The sequence below is a fragment of the Clarias gariepinus genome, chromosome 28 (genome assembly GCF_024256425.1).
Source record: "Clarias gariepinus isolate MV-2021 ecotype Netherlands chromosome 28, CGAR_prim_01v2, whole genome shotgun sequence".
In the NCBI taxonomy this organism is placed as follows: domain Eukaryota; kingdom Metazoa; phylum Chordata; class Actinopteri; order Siluriformes; family Clariidae; genus Clarias; species Clarias gariepinus.
Window position 1 is genome coordinate 11,438,539 of NC_071127.1, and position 19,603 is coordinate 11,458,141.

General features: G+C 35.4%; 1 protein-coding gene across 1 annotated transcript in view; it reads left to right on the forward strand.

The window, feature by feature from the left end:
• Positions 1–18,786, forward strand: part of nxph1 (neurexophilin 1) — a 36,632-nt gene extending 17,846 nt beyond the window's left edge. Inside the window, exon 2 of the mRNA XM_053489774.1 lies at positions 17,392–18,786. Within this exon, the coding sequence (XP_053345749.1) occupies positions 17,392–18,156 (765 nt within the window). The 3' untranslated portion in view covers positions 18,157–18,786. The remainder of the gene's footprint in view (positions 1–17,391) is intronic.
• The last annotated feature ends 817 nt before the right edge of the window (positions 18,787–19,603 follow it).

Below are 19,603 nucleotides of genomic sequence, written 5' to 3' on the forward strand. Positions count from 1 at the left end.
CAATTATTTATTTTATTAATTCAAATTTATTATAATTTACTTTCTAAACCATAATTTGGGTGACCTCATCATTTAGTATCCCCACATAAGTTAAAATAAGGACAAAAAATGAAGGAAACTTTTTGAAGAAATAATGCAGATGTAACTTATGAAATAATTCCAATGGTTTCACAAATTCTACCCAAGACATATGTATAGGGTTAAAAAGAATGTGATACTTTGTTATTTGTTTCATTTATTATACTATGGTTCTTGATCCTAGTCATAATTTTAAAATAGTCTTCTTAGCCATAACATTAAAACCACCTGCTTAACATTGTTCTGCCAAAATAGCTTTGACCCATCGAGACATGGACCTCATAGGTGGCATAAAAGAACTTAGCAGCAGATCATTTAAGCCCTGTAAATTGCAAGGTAGGACATCCATGGACTGGACTTGTTTGTCCGGCACATCCCACAGATAAAGACGAGTTGAGACCAAGGGAACTTGGAGGCCAGGATGACACCATGACTCCTTTGTCATGTTTCTCAACCCATTCCTGAACTATTTTTGCAGTGCGGCAGGGTGCATTGTGTTGCTAAAAGAGGTCACTGCCCTTAGAGAATACTGTTGCAATGAAGGGCTTGCTTGGTCTGCAATAATTGTTTAGGAGTTTCGAAGGTTTCAAAGCAGAACATTGCCTAGAGCACAACACTGACTCCACTAGGTAGCTCTCCTCCTATAATCCATCCTTAAGTCCTATCTCTTTTCCAGATAATTGATACACACATGCACACATGACCTTCTTTCATTGTTCTATGGTCTGGATTTTCTGGTATGTTTAAGCTCTATTGCTGGTTTACTCATTGCCCTGTCTTGGACCACATTTGGTGGGTACTAACCACTGCATACAAGAAATACTTCACAAGACCCGCTATTATCTATTAAATGAGATGCTGTAACTTATTCAGCTAGCCAGCACAATTTGCCCTAGATCCTTGCACTTACCCATTTGTCCTGCTTCCAACATGCCAACGTTGAGAGCCTTACTGTATATCTTAACCCTTGACAGGTTCCGTTGTAACAGTATACTGAAATCAATGATCTAATTAAGCCTTTTTTGGTCCGTTTTAAAAATGGGCTAAATGATAAAAAAAAAGTTATTGATTATTATTTCAATGCAACAGTTTGTTTAGTCTTAGTTAAGACTTTTTTATTGAACCGTGAGCATAAAAAGTAATTAGTGGAATTGCTCATCAGTGCTCATCAGTATTCCTGCATCTCTACTGAATATATCTAGACATAACCATGATCAAATAAATGAATTTAATTTTACTTTACTGAAATGGCTGTCAAAACGAATCTAACTGATCTGATGCCTCCCTCCCTCTCTCTCTCTCTCTCTCTCTCTCTCTCTGTGTAATCCTGAAGGCTCACTGCGATCTCTCCATCCTGTCACAACACGGCTCTAATGACAGCAGAAATGATCAAACTCATGTCATGTTCACCAGACTGAAGTCCATGGCTTTGCTTCACCTAAAACCGTACTGATGTCAGACATGCAGATTCCCAGATCTCATCATTTAACTTGGCACTTTTCAATTTCTTCTTCTAGTGCAGCACTTTTTATACAAGGCACAAAAGTCTCCCACTGGGTTTTGATTTATTACTGACAGGCCTAATAAACAATACGGCATGCTTTCAGTGGACACATTTCCGTTTTTAGGAAGCATTCAAATGACTAATTCTAATTTATGTTCTGGAATTTAATATGATTTGGTCGCTGGTTGCAGGCATTCGTGATATAAAACATTGCTAATGAACTTTTTTCCCCCTTTGCCATTTTTTTATTTATTTATTTTTTACTTACGCTATTGAAGAAGTTAAATCTTTTGGAATCTAACCTTTACTTAAATTATTATTATAAGAGGCAGTATTAGAAATATTTGCATGTAAAGTTATTTTAGATGTTTGGAAAACTCAACGTGTTAAATGGCTGAGAATACCTTTTTTATTTCTTATTTGTAAAAACATACAAAATGTTATTTTATTAACTTAAATCTATGTGTAAACTGGATAATTCTATAATGAGCATACAGTATGTACAGTCTGTGTGTACATACAGTACACACACCAGAGGCCAAATGTATTGGAAAGTGAAATTTAGTGTCTAATGATTGCCAAATCTTTAAAATGATGGCAATCAAGATATTTAAAATGATGTGTTACATTATGTAATGAACTTTCTAGACTAGAAAACAATCAAAATTTATTATGAAGTCCTATATTTTTAAAAACCTGTTGGTTCTGCTGGGCATAGAGTCAAAAAGACGTCAGCAGTACTCTGGTGTCACTCGTTCAATCCCTCCGTGTTTGATTGCTTTCTAAAGACCATGTACAGAAATTTACAATTCACTAGAGAAAGCAGTTTTTCTGCAGAGGTGGACATTTCCGGCTTCAGAAATCGAAAGTCCTGCCACATATTTGTTCCATGCATTACCTAAACCAGCTGATTATAATCCCTGAAACTCTTATACAGTGAGAATTAGGTGAAAATTAATAAGTGACATCACCTGTTTGGTGCACAAGGAAAACTATAACACATGGAATATGTTGTCTTAATATTTTGTCCAGCACTGTATATACAGTTTTAATCCTTTACAAGGACTAAGTGCTTTTTTTTCAGTATTTTAACTGTGTTGTTTACGACTCATTCCATTCTAGTAGTGTGGAAGCGAAAGCTCTGATGTTTTGGCAGTAGTGAGATGGAAAAGGGAAGTGGTGCTTGTGCCACTGCAGGGTGCACTTTGATGTGCTATTAGAGTGTAGAAGGTGCATTAGAGCCACGAGACAGTGTGTCTCACTGAGTAACACTCCATGATCAGAGCACGGGGGCAAAGGGGAGGTGATATTAGTTTTATAATCCACACTTGACACAAATATATACATTGTGTGTTAAGTAACAGCCTGAGCGTGGGTTAGGTCTGTGAGCACCTCTGCAGCATCTGGGGAAAGTTTTATAATAAGAATGCAATGCAGTGTTGATGAAGAATAGGGTTTATGTGGATTTGTAAGACCATAGTTATTATGGCATCGTTTGTTAATATGTAACAGACATGAAGTTAATCAATACCCAATGCAACAGATACAGACTTTAACAGATCCTTCATTCAGAAAAAAAGCAAAAAAGGTCCAGATTTACAAACAAATTAACATCAATCAATTGTCCAACATGCTAAAAACGTAAATCCATTTGTTTGGCAAAAGATATGTGTTCATATATTGAATTTGGAAAAACAACCAACAAATTACAAACAAACCAGCCAACACAGATTATTTCAGTACATGTGCATTTAGATGTTATGTATACTGTAAGAAATAGTAAACAATAAAAAAAAAAACATCCGTTAACAATAAATAAACGATTTAATTTTGGTACTTGTGCATTCAATATTTATTATTTGTTGGTTTTTGTTGGTTTATTTATTTACATATTTATAATGGAAATCCATTCAGTACATTAAATAATACCCAACATATCTGACAAGTTAGTTAGTTAAGTAAGTTAAGTTTAAATTAGTTAGTTTATGGAAATTAGTGAATTTCTGCCGGTCCCATTCAGATTTATAAATCTAGTTTAGTTTACATTAAGTATTTCAGATTTTTTTTGTAGAATACAAGCTAGGACTACATGATTTGATGACATTTCTTAACAATAAACAAACAAACGAAAATAAATAAATAAATAAATACATAAATATAAAAAAAATAATGAAAAGATCAAATCAGGTTGCCATTATTTTGTCACGCATTGTGATTCTGATTTAAACTGCAACATTCAATTATTAAACGTACCATTTTGAATATAAAATATATTAACCTATGCTAACAGCAATTAACGACACTAATTATCTCATTGAGAGGATGTTAATATCTTCTAATATGCAAATATTTATTTTTTTACTTTAAATAACTGCACAGGTCCATATTGTTTACTGTACGCTTTTCAGTCATGTTTTTGCCACTGCCCTTAAATGCCAAGAAATAGATTTTAAACTTGAAAAAAAAAAAAAAACAGGAAATAAAAAAAAAATGCGTATACAAATACATTTAAAGAAGTCACTTTAAATCCCACACTTTGGCCTTCCTCACCTTCTTAATGGACATGTTGTTTAGATATTAAGAATAAAATATTTCTGGTTACCTTCTATTTCTCACTTCATATATACAGTACACATACATACTGTATATACATTGTGTGTGTATGAAGTTGGTGTGTGGACCACAGGGTTTCCCCTCAGCAGATTAAGACAGGTAGCTGACCCCGCACGCAAAGTTGTTTACGTGTGTGTGGAAGAGGAAAACACCATATGTACTCTGCCTACATATGTGTAAACATTTACACACACACACACACACACACAGAATGTCGATGTTTTTTAATGTCACATGTGTCTCAGACTGTTCCAGCTCAGTAGGCTGTCTCTCAGGCATTCAGATGCATTATGGGAAACTCATGCTCTGTCTTGTCACAAATCTGTTGCTCAGTAATGGTTTAAAGAAAAAATATAAAATCAGATCTATGGTTACGCTCACATTACAAGCCACAATTCATCCTTTTTTCTGGTCAGACCAGATTTGTAGGTCATGATGGTTCACATTCATAATTACTTTTTAAGTGACTTTCAGCTGACCTTTAACGTGGATGTGTCTGTTCTCTAAAACAGCTCGGGTGCGAACATCGATACGTCTTTTTTCACGCCATCTGGGTTAAAACACATCATGAGCTCATGCGACCACTCGTTCATGTTAAACAGTGGATGTGATTTGGCTCTGGAGGATTGGCTGTATTTGTTGAGATCCAAAAAAGGAGGAAAGCCAGATGCCTCACTTTATCTGTTTTATCAGCTACTGTTGGTGCTATTATGACGTCCTCTCGCTGCTGGTGCTGACTGACGTCAGCAAGCGCATGCACAAAAAACAAAAATCAATTCTAATTTGCCTGTTCTCATGCAAGTCACATGACTTTGTATGGGAAATGCATGCCATCCAAGTCAGTATACGAAGGTGGATCAGATCTGAACTGGAAAACATCAGATTTGTGCATTCAGATAGCGCTCTGTTTCACATTAGCTCAAAAAGAAAAAAAAAAAAAGATTCACTTCAGGCTTGTAATGTGAACGTAGCCTAACTTCCTTTCCAAAAATCTACTGACGTCTTTATGAGCGCATTTTTAGTAAAATAGATGATGTGTGTGTACTGTATTTATTATTGATCACCTTATAGATTCAGATCAGTATCTGTATTTTGCTCTCTTTTACTTCACGTCATCTCATACCTTAGTGTGTAATAAGTCACAGAAATAAATAAATAAATAAATAAAAAGTTTAGGTTAGGTCTAAAATTATTAAAACAATGTCGAAATAGCATCTTGTCTGATTTCATCCTTTTTTTTTTTTTTTTTGTAGATTGTCTCATCATGGCATGAAATTAGAGAGTAAACATGTCACACTCACACACAGGAAAAATAAATGTGTAGAATAGGTGTGAAGGCTCCTTTTTGTTCTAAATGACATTAATTTAGCTAAACTTTGGCTTTTGTACCACATTTGCTGTTCATTCACTTTTTGACATATACATAATTGCAAATATTCAATTTTTAAACAAACAAACAAACAAAAAAGACACATACACACACAAAACAAAGTCCTATTTCTAATTATGTTACTATACAAAGAGAGTCCACTGCTGTAGAGCCGCAGAACAAAAGAGGCTGTGTGGAATGATTAAACACACTACATCACCCCAGTGTGTCTAGAAAAAGCAGAGATAGTATCTGAGCACATGGCTTGAGAAACACTGTTGTGTGACTTCATAACCCCTTCAGGCTGTGTTTTTCAAGCGCTGACCCCTGCTGGGCCATCAGATACAGGGACAGGTCTGTGTGTAGCCTGGAGGAGCGTCAGCTCCGTATGTCATTCCTGTGAAATCAGAGCCAGAGATATCTGGCATGAGTTTGAAAGATAAATGCATCGCAGCGAAGAATGGTTTTATCAAACTGTTTGGGTTACTGTGTGTACAGTCGAATAAACTGAAATGAAGCATTTCGAGGGTAACAAATCTCTCACATACTTACAGGCAGGTCTAAAAAATACATTTTCATACAGTGACAACATTTTTGTAACTTTGCTTCTGGAGGCCACGAGAATTGATTTTAAATGGAGATGTGGTCAATGTATAGACCTTTAGCTTTAACTGAAGTCTTTAAAAAAATTCCCATAGTGCAACTGGGTCTGTTTTGTTAATTCCATCTAATGGTGTTGCACAATTCATCACATAAAAATCCAATGCAGTTATGGACACTGGCTAATGTTTAATTGCAAAAGACTGCAATTTATTACAATATAGGCATAATTTAGGATTTATGCATAGTTTTTCAATAATCTAAGTGTTTGTTAATTTTTAAAGTTGTTTGATGTTTGTAAATATTGGCCAAACATTCTTTTAAGCTGATTGTTTTCCAATTATTTGCTGTTAGGCTAGCTAAATATGTTTTTAATACAAAAGGATACATTTAATAGTTAAAATTAAAGTTTAAATTGCAATCGCAATAAATAAAAAATAACAAAATAATCGCAGTGGGATTTTTTTAATCAAATTGTGCAGCCCTTGTACAGTTACTTTTGAGCCTACATATCAATTACTTCATGGTTGCTTTATTTCAAATATTCAATTTTTAACTCTGCTTGACTTAAATGTCCCTTTCAGATGATTAACTTTCTTTCGGTTAATGCCGGCAGAGTTTTCCGATTTTTTTTCCCTGTATAACTCCATACAATGTGAGCTTTTTTCAGATGTGTCTATAACACTGCCTTCAAGACCTTTCCTTTAGGCATAAAATAATAATGTATATAGAAAATGCAGACTAACAGAATGTATTTTTCCTTTTTTGCTGCAATTGCATTGTAACAACATAAAAAGAAGAGGCGCTAAAAATGGTTTGGACTAATATTACTATAAGGCACAGATTAGAAAAAGAAAACTTAGTAAAATAGTTTAACATTGTCCACGACAGAATATTTATTTATAATGCAGAAGGATCTTGTTTTGACCTTGTTGTAAAAATCAACAATTAATTCTCTATCGACTGTGGAGTATTTCGTATTTCCCCTCATTAATTACTCATCATTTTAAAAAAATATTATAATGTACCAAAGTAGCATTAATTATTCTATGTTTCAGTTGTAGATTTTTTATTTTTTTAAAACATGCACAATTAGATTATTTTGTGCTTTTTTTTCTTTCAACTGATTTTCCCTCAAGGATTGTTTTAATGATGATGATGATGATGATGATGGAAGAGAGTGCAGTCTAAAATCTTTCATTTTCCTTGACAAGTCCATGACAAACTGAAATCCTTTTTTTTTTTTTTTTTCATTTTCTTCAAACAATTCCATGAGCCCTAGTGCTTTGTGAATGGGGGCGAAGTCATCCTGGAGAAGACTACTCTCATTAGGCTAGAAACATTTCATCATAGTTAAAGGTGTTCATTAGGTTTGACGGTATAAAGCATAAAGAAGTACAAAGTATGATAATAAAAGTATAAAGAGTATTTAGGTTTGGGACAGAATAGCATGGCAGAACCCATAATTGTTCAGCTGTTTGCATATATTTAAAAGTGTTAATTGTAATAAATAAATAAAAAAATCATTAAAAACGATGTAGTCAGAATTCTACCGGTTGTTTTGGACTGGTGAAGCTGCTGTACTGTTTGTACCGCTGCTTTTCAGTAAGTAGAGCTTGTCCTGGTAGACCTTGGCAAATTGTGCCAATTTAGCATGCCCTCTTTAAACAGCAGCATAAATACGGCCTGCAGTAAACTTCAAGTGTGTGTGTGTGTGTGTGTGTGTGTGTGTGTGTTACAACTGGCTTTCAGCAAGAAATTGCATTAGGTTACATGCTTCAGGATTTGGCTCAGAGCTTGCTTAAGCTAAGGTTCTTTATGAATATGATCCTGTGATCTTTCGAAACACAATACAGTGGTTTAGTGTGGTCTCTATATGAAGTGAGATATCCCATATTCAGTATATTAGGACTTGATCCTGGTCATCAAGCTACTCCCTCAGGAACCCCAGAAACCCCATGAGGTGTCTGTTTAAAAATGCTTTAGACGTGCTGCATGCCTTGAATGGAAAGCAATTTAATAAAGTGTAATTGGACGGAAGTGATAAGGTTGAGCATCTCAGGTTTCACTGTCTAAATTTCATTAAGTGTGTTTTTTCTCTCCCGTTTTTTGAAAGGAGGCCCTGTGTGACATTTGTGTTCACACCATTGTGTCCATGAGCACTTTTGTAGCTCACGTAATTATTTTTAGAGCATGCTTGGTGTTTTTTTTTTTCTTTTCCCTTGCAAATCTCCGTTTAATGTGTTTTCCACTTGTTCCATCTTCTTTTAAAGGGTAAAAGGATTGTTCCCTGCTTTCCAAGAATGCTGTTTGTGCTTGTAACGCACTTTCGCACTCCTCAATCACAAACGCAAACGCCTGCCGCTGGAATAAACTCGAGCAGGAAATCACATTGGGCTCGAACTCACGGGCCTGATTTTGTTATTTATTTCACATCCAACACTGCAAGGTGGAAATAAAAAATTATACAAATCTTGCTCAAATATGGAGGGTTGTTTACGTTGTGTTTACACAAACAAATATAGTCAATATTGGCTGCAGGTTTGCAAAACGTGATGAAGAAGGAAATGAATCCAGTTTGCATTCAGGTGTATAACTGAAAAGAGTTTAGAGTAGATCTGTTACCACACCGGACACGAGCATATCGATCACTGATGTTCAATTAAATGTGTCTTAAGGGGTTTACACGATCGCCTTTAATCTCTACATTCCCTCATTTTTTTTTTCTTACCTCTTTCTAATATATCTCCACTGACGGGGTCACAATATGTCCACAAGTCAATGCAGCACTGTAACAAACCACAGGCCTTCTATAAAGCGGATTCTCGACGTGCCACTCCGTCGCTCTTTTTCTCCCCCGCCGAGTTATTTGTGTCCTCGACTACTAAATCATATTGATTAAAGCTTGTCATGGATTTGAAATGAGGTCCTGCGGGGTCACTCGCAGCAGAAATGGCAGTTTATTGGATTACAGGCTTAATTTGATTTGGAGAGCCGTGCGTGCATCAGAATGCACAGCTTCCTCAAAGAGAGCTCTGCTCTTCACCTGACTTTTGGACCTCTTCTAAAAACACAGGAGTCTTCCACTAAACAAGAGTGACATTATCTAGAGGATAGTTTTTCCTCCTTCGATATACCGTATGTTTTTATTCAGATTATATTCAATGCATATTGTGGATGCATAATACCTACCACTGATTTTTATATTCCTGAAGCTTTATAAATTATATCATTTTGCTTCATTTTCTTGTAAACATCTTCCTTATTATTGGAAAAGTTATTCAATTTAATGCATATCTATAGATAGATAGATATGCATGTGCTTACTGTTTATTCTTTTTTTATTAAGAATTATTTTATCAGCTCATATACAAAGTTGGAGTTTTAATATCGGTGTCTAATAAGACGTAGAGGATCATCGAATCTCTTCCAATCAATCATATTGTAAAAGATAAATAAATATTATAAAATTAAATAGAATTTAAATTAAATTAAAAAAAGATGTTCCTGTTCTTTAGAATGCCATGTTGTGCAACATTTATAATGGTTAATATGATTATTCATTTCTTATTTTAAGTTCTAGAGCATTATTATTACTATTATTATTATTATTATTATTATTAAAGCATATTTTTTTATTTTTATGTGATTTACCTTATATTAAAAAATAAACTTACAATATATACATAAATATATATTTAAATATAACTATAAATATTGCACAGTGTACACAAGGAATGATATATTCATATCCACTATACACATTAGAGTTCTGTGTGGTGTTATTACAGGTGATAAAATGCCACAAAACAATCAATCATTAATTACAGAAATTAATAAGCGTTTATGAAAAACTTTATGAAACTTGGCTTTATACTGTAGAAAGCTTTTCCCAGCTTTACATGATTTCTTTCACTCTTGTTTATTAATTATTTAATTTTAAAACATACTGTACATCCAGACACAGGTAGTGTCTCACTCGTTTCATTTACTCAGTACATATACTGTAGTATCCATGATATGATATTTTCCTCCCAGCACCCATTGGCATCAAAAAGACTACTATGTAGTTATACCGGCCTTTAATTAACTTTTTATGATAAAGAAACCATCAATGCATGGTTGATATCGAATGATAAATGGATTTCTTGGGTGATATTGTATATATGGGAAAATGAGAACAAACTCATGCTACCAGTCCAAAAGACAAGCCGGAGCTGGTGCTGCATGTAATGATACATCAGGGATTCAGGTCTGGATATAAAAGAGAAAGAGCTCATTTGAAGAAGAGCAGCACAGCTCCAGTTTATTATTCCATCCCAAAAATCTCATTAAGTGTGACGCTGAAGATTAGTTCAGAGGGTAAGAAGTGAAGCAAAGGCAGCTACAAATAGCTGAGAGGAGAGGAGTCTTTGTTTGCCATCATTAATTTGAGCCCGGAGTGACTCAGAGGAAGAGCGGCTGATCTGCAAAAGGGTCGAATATGACAGACGAACAGGAACAGGTACCCCTCTTCCCCTTCATCCCCCCCCCCCCCCATCCTTCTCTCTGTTTCTCTCTCTCTTGCTGCGTATGCGCTCGCCTCTTTCACCTCCTCGCCTCTTAATTGGGGCGATCGGGCCATCTGCGATGCTGACAAAGTAAAGTCCATTTTGATTTATGGCACCTCAAGAGGGATTAGACTTGAGATTTCTGCCCAGAGAAATACCTCAGCTGAGCGTCTAACTTCAGTAGGGGAAAAGCAATTCAATATACCAAGTTACATTTATTCTGTAGATATTCTTTAAATCACATTTAACTGATTACAAGCTGTGACATGATGGAATTGTGTACTTGTCCTGGGGATTAAAAAAAAAAAAGAAAAAGGGCATTTTATATAAAGGGAATGAAGATGAAATGGAAATTTAAAAAAAAAAGAAAAAAAAAGAGCTTAGTATATTTCCTGAACACTGAAGTACCCAATAACAATGAGGATTATAGGGGGTAAAAAAAAGAAAAAAGAAAGAAAAGAATTAGCCCTTATTTTATATGCGCAGGATGAAAGCTCGAGCTGTAAAAAAAAAAAAAAAAAGCTGAAAAGGTGTTCCATAATGTTACACATTAAAAAAGATTCATTAGTGGTCTGACTCGAAGTGAAGGATTTACATTTATGGGCACATTTTTCCCCATCTATATTTTGTCGCAGAGCAGAAAGTCCTGTGGTCATTTTTGTACCCCAACACACACACACACACACACATACCGCCGGACCAAAGAGTCTGCTTTAATGGTGCGTCTAACAGCCTCCTTGCAAGGCCATTAGTCAGTTCTACTGCATAGACACGGCATGATATTACAGCGCTGCTTAGCAGCTGTCCAGCTTCTCCATTGGGCCCCTTGCATCCCAAAGCTCAGAGCTTCAGTGTTAATTGGCCACTGCTCCACGCCATTGCACTCCCGCTAACCGACACACACTGGAGGCAATGCTTTGTTAGCAGCAGAGGATCTACCAGAATCCATCTTCATTTTTGCCTTTCCCTTTTTATTTTTCAGTATCTCAGGCTAACAGCAGCATAGGGAGTTTTTTTCTTCTTTCCTTTAATTTTTTTGGGATGTTTTATCTCCTCTTCTTAAGTTCAAATGCAAAAATGGACACGGGTACTTGAGTTTCTTTAGATACAGATGCTGTGTCTGAACTGTGCTGTGTATTCCAGCTTTCTTGTGTGTAAAGATGAATAAATGTCAGCACATTCAAGGTTACACAGCACCATAGGAGTCAGCGTGTTCTCATTTCTATGCCCATTATTCTCAATTCCCAATATTCCTATTATTAGCAGACCTTTGATCTTTTCTTTATTTCACATTCTTGCCTTGTTGAATATATAATAGGAAGCATGCATTTAAAATATACTGTATCGTGAATAGAATCACCAGATTTGTTCAATACAGTAGCTTTAAATACCCTCTTTTTACATCAAAATATCTTTCTTTATTTTTTTTAAGTTTGGCCCTTAAAAAAAATATGCAAACAACATTATGCATTAAATGACCAAACAAAGCTGCTGACATAAAGTCAATAACAAGCACAGCAGCTTCAATGCCAGCTAGATCTCTAATCTACTTATTGATGCATATTAATACCTCAATTAGTGCAAATTAGCACTTAGATAGAAACACAAATGCGTAGCAGTTTCGTGATTGTGTTTTCACAATTAGCTTCTGTAATTATTCTATTTAATTCAGTAACTTTAATTATTACAGGAATCATGCTCCGCTTCAATGCAGTGCTAGTATCGTTTAATTTCTGATTAAACATAAAGTGCTGGACACGTCAAAGTGTACACTTCTTTAACGACACACTAATACTAGCATTACGTAAACAATCATTTTAGGAGTATTAAATCCCTTCTTAAATCTGATAATATTTTAAATCCCGGTGTTACGTGGTATATTAAAACGTGTTTTTGCAAATAGTAATTATTGCACCATGGAATACTTCAATTTAGTGATTAATGTAAGATTGAACTGAATTGGTACTTTAGATTGAACAACATTAAAAATATATATATATGTTTCCATTATGTAATGCACTGCCTTATTCTTTGTAGTAATTTTTTTTCTTACTTAATTATAAATTATGACAGGGATGGTCAAACTTTTTTAGGTGCACAAACTTAAATTGACATTATTTATGACCCCAAGCCTTTGGTTTTGTTATTTAACATCATACTTCTAAATCTATATTCAGTTAAAAATGTATATTATATTGGTAACGATTATCTTGTCAATATTTGTATTGTTCTTCTGAGTCAGGGTTACTCAAAGTTGCTAGTAGAAGTTGTATTAGAGTCCCACTTTAAAATGTACTGTTGTAAATGTTGTGGGTTTCATTATCAGTTTTAAGAAACGTCTCACTTTACTGATAAGAATGATAGATGATGCACCCTTACTTTCTTTCCAATTTGTGATATGTTAAGTATATTTAAACTGTTTAAAATGCATAGAAGATGCTGCAATAAAATATATTTTTTATATTATGCATAAATAAATATGCATTGTACATTTTATCATAACTATTTTTTAGCACTTAATAAAACCAGGGCATTTATAAACCAGGGCAGATGTTTGGTAGTGGGGAAAGAATTTGTTATAAACTTAATACAGAATGCAATCTATAAATGCATTATGAACATTAATATTCAAACAGTACCTCTTTACAGGTTATAAACGTAATAATGTTGTAGATAAAGCTGTTTTAGAAGGATTTTTTTTACAAAACTTTTCAAACATATTAAAACATGTTAATGATGCATTAATAAATCATTATAGTTAAAGCCTTCTTAAAAGGTGTTACCAATATTTTTTATAAAATCTCACTATACTGTCGGGAATGAGAGCTGCGCACATAATTGTTTTTGCCAAATTAATTTCTGGAAGCAAAAAAGGAAAAGTTTTACAACTGGTGCATGAGTCATTAAGAAACCTTAGAGGTATCCACATTCTGCTCTTGCTGACCTGGCAACATGCAGTGCCCCAGGGAGTCCAGCTGTTTGCATCTGGCTGCCTGTCAGTGCCAGCGGTCTCCCATACCCATGTTTACCAGATGCCCTGTCCCCTCAGGTGAACACTGCAGCTGGTAGAATGAAGCTCCATCAGACCCATTGGCGTCTTGCCCAGTCGGCACAAGCAGCCATTTGGACACAGGGAAGCTTGCTTTAATATACAGTAGAGTCCAAGAGTCTGAGGCCAAGACCAAGACCAAGTTATGGTTTTCCAAGAACTAATGCAATATTTTACTCAGGTGATAAATATTATTCACACACTTACTCAGTTTAGTTCATTTAACTGACTTAGTGTTTAGCCCTGTCACTTCACACCTCCAGGGTCGGGGCTGGAATCCTGCCTTCTGTGTGGAAACTTGCCAGTAGGTTTCCTTCTGGTGTTCCGGTTTCCTCTCACAGTCCAAAAGATATGAAACGTTGGTTTATTATTGTTTCCAAATTGCCCGCAGTGCATGAATGGGTGTGTAAGTGTGTACGTGCACCTGTTGGTTACCAGAGGTTAGAATTTTTAGCAGAGTAGCTTTCTCTTACAGCAAGGGTCCACTGAGACCAACCATTATGTAGTGACTTAGACGAATGGATGGACAGATGGATGGATGGATGGATGGATGGACAGATGGATGGACTTAATTCTATGAAACAGACACCAATCTATTTATGCTTTTTAGAAAAATAATTAAATTAAAACGCAATATCTATTAATATCTTGTTCCCACACCATCTGTTTTGTATTTTAAAATCCCAGTGATGTCTTTTTTTTTATTTCATTTAAATGAACACGCGATTGCTCTTAACCCAAAGTGTTAATTATTGTCTCATAACAAATAGATCCTGATAATGAATTAATTATTATAGCTGTAATGTGTATATTTTGGCAGATTCATTCCTATTAAACAGTAAATAACACATCTTCTCCCCCTGTTCATCGGTATTGATGTATTAATCCTTAAAAGTTATTACCTGTTTTTCATAAATAGGTTAATATATATTTATTCCATATTTAATTACAGGTGGTGTGATAATAATAATAATAATAATAATAATTATATATATATATATATAATTTAATATAGTCTATATATATATATATATATATATATATATATATATATATATATATATATATGACTATATTAAAGCTAAATTTAAAATGGAATATTTAAACGACCACAGAGACAGAAATTTGAAAAAAATATTATATGAAAATGAAATTGATCAATAAAGTATAACAAGCAGTATGGTTGCTCACAAGATCTTGTTGTAAACCGTGGCTTGTTGTATCTACCAAGACTATCTTCACTTTTAAAAACTGACTAGCAAATAATCAAGAATACACACTATGGATTTATATTGAACAGTTTTTATTGTTATTTTGTCCAGTAAAGTAAAGCTTTTGTTTTCCGTGGCAAGAGGCACAATTTCTCGAGAACTTCTTGGTCTATTGACTAAATAATTTCCAAGATTATTAAAAACTAACTGATTGAGCTGTATGATTTGGCAATTTGATAGTATATTTTTAATGTGAATATAAACATTTTATAATGTAGTTGTGTAGTTCTGAGCTGGTATGTGTAATCAGTTTATCAAAACGTATTTATTTTTTTTTATTTAAAATTTATTATTCATTTTTAAACACATCTAATATATACAGTATATATTATATAATGATGTATGTCTAATTACATTCACCCCTAATGTGTTCATGTGTGACATCGCAGACTGCGGCAAGTTAATGATAAAAAGTAGAGTCTTTCTTTTTTTTTTTTTGACGGATGTAGTTTAAAAAATGACTTTTTGATAAATGATCATCTTCTATTGCTGTGATATTTGGACAGTAATGTAGCTGCAACACATCCCCTAAGCATGTTCGCTGGATCAATAAGGCCATTAAACAATCATTATTACCATGAACCTTTTTTTTTTCCCCAGCTATCTTTTTTTAATTAGAGAGATATGGGTGACAATGGTGCAGAAAATAAAGTGCCAAAAATGTAGACTCATTCTACACATTTCTGCTCTTTTGACATTTATAATAAAGTAGGCTCTGGTGCGCACAGTGCTCTGTCTCTGTAAAGGTTCATTCATCAATGTGATCTGTAGTGAACTGTACGCAAAATTGATCTTTCAAAGTTGCTCAGTCGGTGAATGCGTATTTTCCCTCTAGTTATTAGCCATAAATAATTGATTCGAGTCTTTAATCATCCTTCCCAAGCATGCACTTTCTGGCAATAAAACACACACCATTAGAATGTTTTAACGCTGGGCAAGGCCTGACTTATCCATTATTTTTGGTGAAATGAAGAATAATCTGAAAAGTAATTGAGCTTCACAACTTTTTTTGGAATATATATATATATATATTATTTGGAAGTTCTAATCCATGATCAGACTGTCTGCTTCATATTTGAAATACTGGCCTCCCAGGAACTCCGTTAAATCTTGAAAAAAATAAAGCTACAAACATGTGGAAACAGATAGGAGTGCGATCAGGACTGTATGGGGATGTAGCAATAACTCCCAGCCCAGTTCCTGTAATGTGCAAATGGTGTTGATTGTGTGTACAGTTCATACAGACAGATGCGTCTCTTCCGCAAGTTTGGCGACAACTTGTCTGTCGATTTTCTGAGATCTTGCAGAAAGTTCACAGGAAAAACTGCAGTTGGCTCCGGTCGCGATCATCATTTAATACTCTTGTTTTTCATACTAAAAACATACATTTAATTACCAGACTGTGTTAAATGTAAATCGGTTTTACGCCTTCATTCACAAGACTCTTTATTGAATCCCGGTTAAATGTGAACGCCCCTTTTACAACTTTTTTTTTATCTTTTTAAAAGTCATTAATTTGAAATTTGCAAGTCAAAACAGCTTTAGGGAAATGAAATTAATTGTCTCTAGTTTTCTTAGGTGAGCTACAGTGGTCCACATAATGCAATGCTTATAACTAGGTTGTCCTGCCCTTAATGCAGACACATGCTGAGAGGCAATTCTAAAACCTTATTTTCTAACTATTGATCCTGGAGCGGAGAATGGGGGGGTCAGCGCACAAGATGTAAAAAGCTTGGAAAGACAGATCTGCTGTCAGGTCTTACAGTAGAAATCAGGCAATCAATGTCACAGCACTCCACCATGCTCCATATGAACCTAATTCCACTCACTGCCACTAAATGGAGAGAATGCAGGGGCTCATCAATCATCAATTCAAGGAGCACTTGCTGGTTAATAGTCTGCTCTTTACTCACTGAATGGGTGCCAACATTATCAGACCAGGCTGCTGGATATCCACAGCATTGCATAGCAGTAGAGAAGGAAGGGTGGTTTGGTGCTAATAATGATGATGATGATGAGGAGAAGGAGGAGAAGAAGGAGAAAGTGTAGAACAGTGCTGCTCCAACTTTAGATCTGCTTTAGATTTCCTGCCAGCTCGTACTCTCTGAAACTGAAGTTTGCAGCAACCATCGATTCTCACTTTTTTTCCCCTAAATCCATTTCTTCTATGTTTTTTGGTGGAAGGTCTCAATGCTTGAGTAAGAATTGCAATCGGACCTAAAGATTAATATATTCGCAACTTTTTTCTGGCATTTAATGCTGACTTGAATGCAGAGTTGTATAATATTAAAGTTTAGTCAGCTCAGTCACTAATATCTGTTTTTTTTCTTCTGTTGTTGTTTTTGCTTTCATCATAGGTTTCAAGTGTTCATGGTTCCATCCCGGGAAAGACGGAGCTACTTAAGTCAGGGAGCCCCAAATCAACATTAAAGCACATATGGACAGAAAGCACCAAGGACTTGTCCATCAGTCGCTTGCTGTCACAGACTTTGAATGGGAAGGAGAACACCACGGCCCTGGATCTTCGCTATGACACGCCAGAGCCCTATTCAGAATGGGACTTATGGGACTGGCTGAGGAACGCCACCGAGCTCCAGGACTCGAGGCCCAGGGCCAAACGGCGGCCCATTGTCAAGACAGGTAAATTCAAAAAGATGTTTGGCTGGGGAGACTTCCACTCTAACATCAAGACAGTCAAGCTCAACCTTCTCATCACCGGCAAAATTGTTGACCATGGCAACGGTACCTTCAGCGTTTATTTCCGCCACAACTCAACAGGCCAGGGCAACGTATCCGTCAGTCTTGTGCCACCGACCAAGATCGTGGAGTTCGATGTAACAGCGCAGCAGTCAGTCATCGACGCCAAGGACTCCAAGTCCTTCAACTGCCGCATCGAGTACGAGAAAGTTGAGAAGGGCTCCAAGAACACGCTGTGCAACTATGACCCGTCCAAGACGTGCTTCCAGGAACAGACGCAGAGCCATGTCTCCTGGCTCTGCTCAAAGCCCTTCAAAGTCATCTGCATCTACATCTCCTTCTACAGCACCGACTACAAGCTGGTGCAGAAAGTCTGCCCAGACTATAATTACCACAGCGACACTCCCTACTTTCCCTCAGGCTGATGGATGCCACTGATGCGAAGGACAACACAGGCAATGTGGACTCTCTCTCTCCCCAACCACAACAAATATTTGTTTCTAGTACCTTCCAAACATGTGACCCAGAACTAATTCAATATTTCAGATGGATTTAATTTAATAAAATTTTATTATTATTATTTATTTTTTTTCTGGAACACATACTTACAAACAAAGATGTAATTCTGATGGATGGTTTAAAGTGTCAGTCCGGTTCTTAATTTATATTAGCTTATTGTTATTGTTATTGTTTTAGTTGCTTTTATTAATGTCTGATTGCAGTCGTAGGGGCAGAAAATTCTGCCAGTTGACATTTGCCAGCTGTATATTTACTTGTTTGTTTGATTATATATTGATACATTTTTTAAATGAAATGTTATTTTCATCCCACGTTTAATTTTATTTCTATATATTACAAATGTTCATTTATTTACTATCCTAAATATAATTTATTTTTTTCTTATATCCCTCAACAACATGTGGACGTTAAGCCGGTATATTTTAACAAAAGTTCACAAGAACTGATGTGCGGAAGAGAAATTTAAAGTGAATTCTTTATACAGAATCATAAAAAAAAAAAAAAAAAAAAAACTTCCCCTCATCCACAAGAATCCACGAACTTTGATAATCAAACAATGACCCCAAGATCTGTTGGTATGCTTATGGACAAAACCATGACTTTCGTTGGAGATGCCTCGACTCTGGGCATGTTTTTTTTTTTTTATGTGACAATAAAAGATGCAGAAACGTGAGAGCCTAATTACCAACAGTTGTTCCTCAGCCTTTGTCCTATTACTGTAATACTCTTGAATGATACAGCCCACACTGTCTCCTGTAGTGTCAATATGATCCAGCCATGGTTGGACAGCTCACTCATTGCCATTCTAATACACAGTAATGTATTGAATTCTATATCTTAGAGCTTAATTTGTATGAATGGTTTGTATTGTACATAGTCACACGATGGAGCCACTTCTGTATATGCTCTCATCTACTATCTGGCGTTCCTCCTCCCTTCATCCTTTTCCCTCTCCCATTTCTCTCAATGCCACATCCCATATCTGTTCCCGGTTTCTTGGACTAAGAAAAATGATGTTGCTGATGTAGATGTAAATTTCATGCTCTTGTACAGCGGCTGTAAAAGCTGTCTAAAAATATATAAGTACTTACCATCTGTATGATCATGGTTACTTTCAGGGCAAACTGAGGGGTGGAAATGTGTACATATATACGAATAAAACACTGAAAGTTTTATCAGTTGATTTTTTTTTTAAAAGTCACATAGGATTTTAATGGCAAAGTAAATAAAGAGATGGCTTCGAATGTATCCGTGCAAGAGTCGATTCACAGAATGTTGTATTGAACGCGTTTAATTAGTTGTATAAACGAGAACAGTTTTCTTAAAATGGTATTGCAAAAGTCTGAGTGCAGA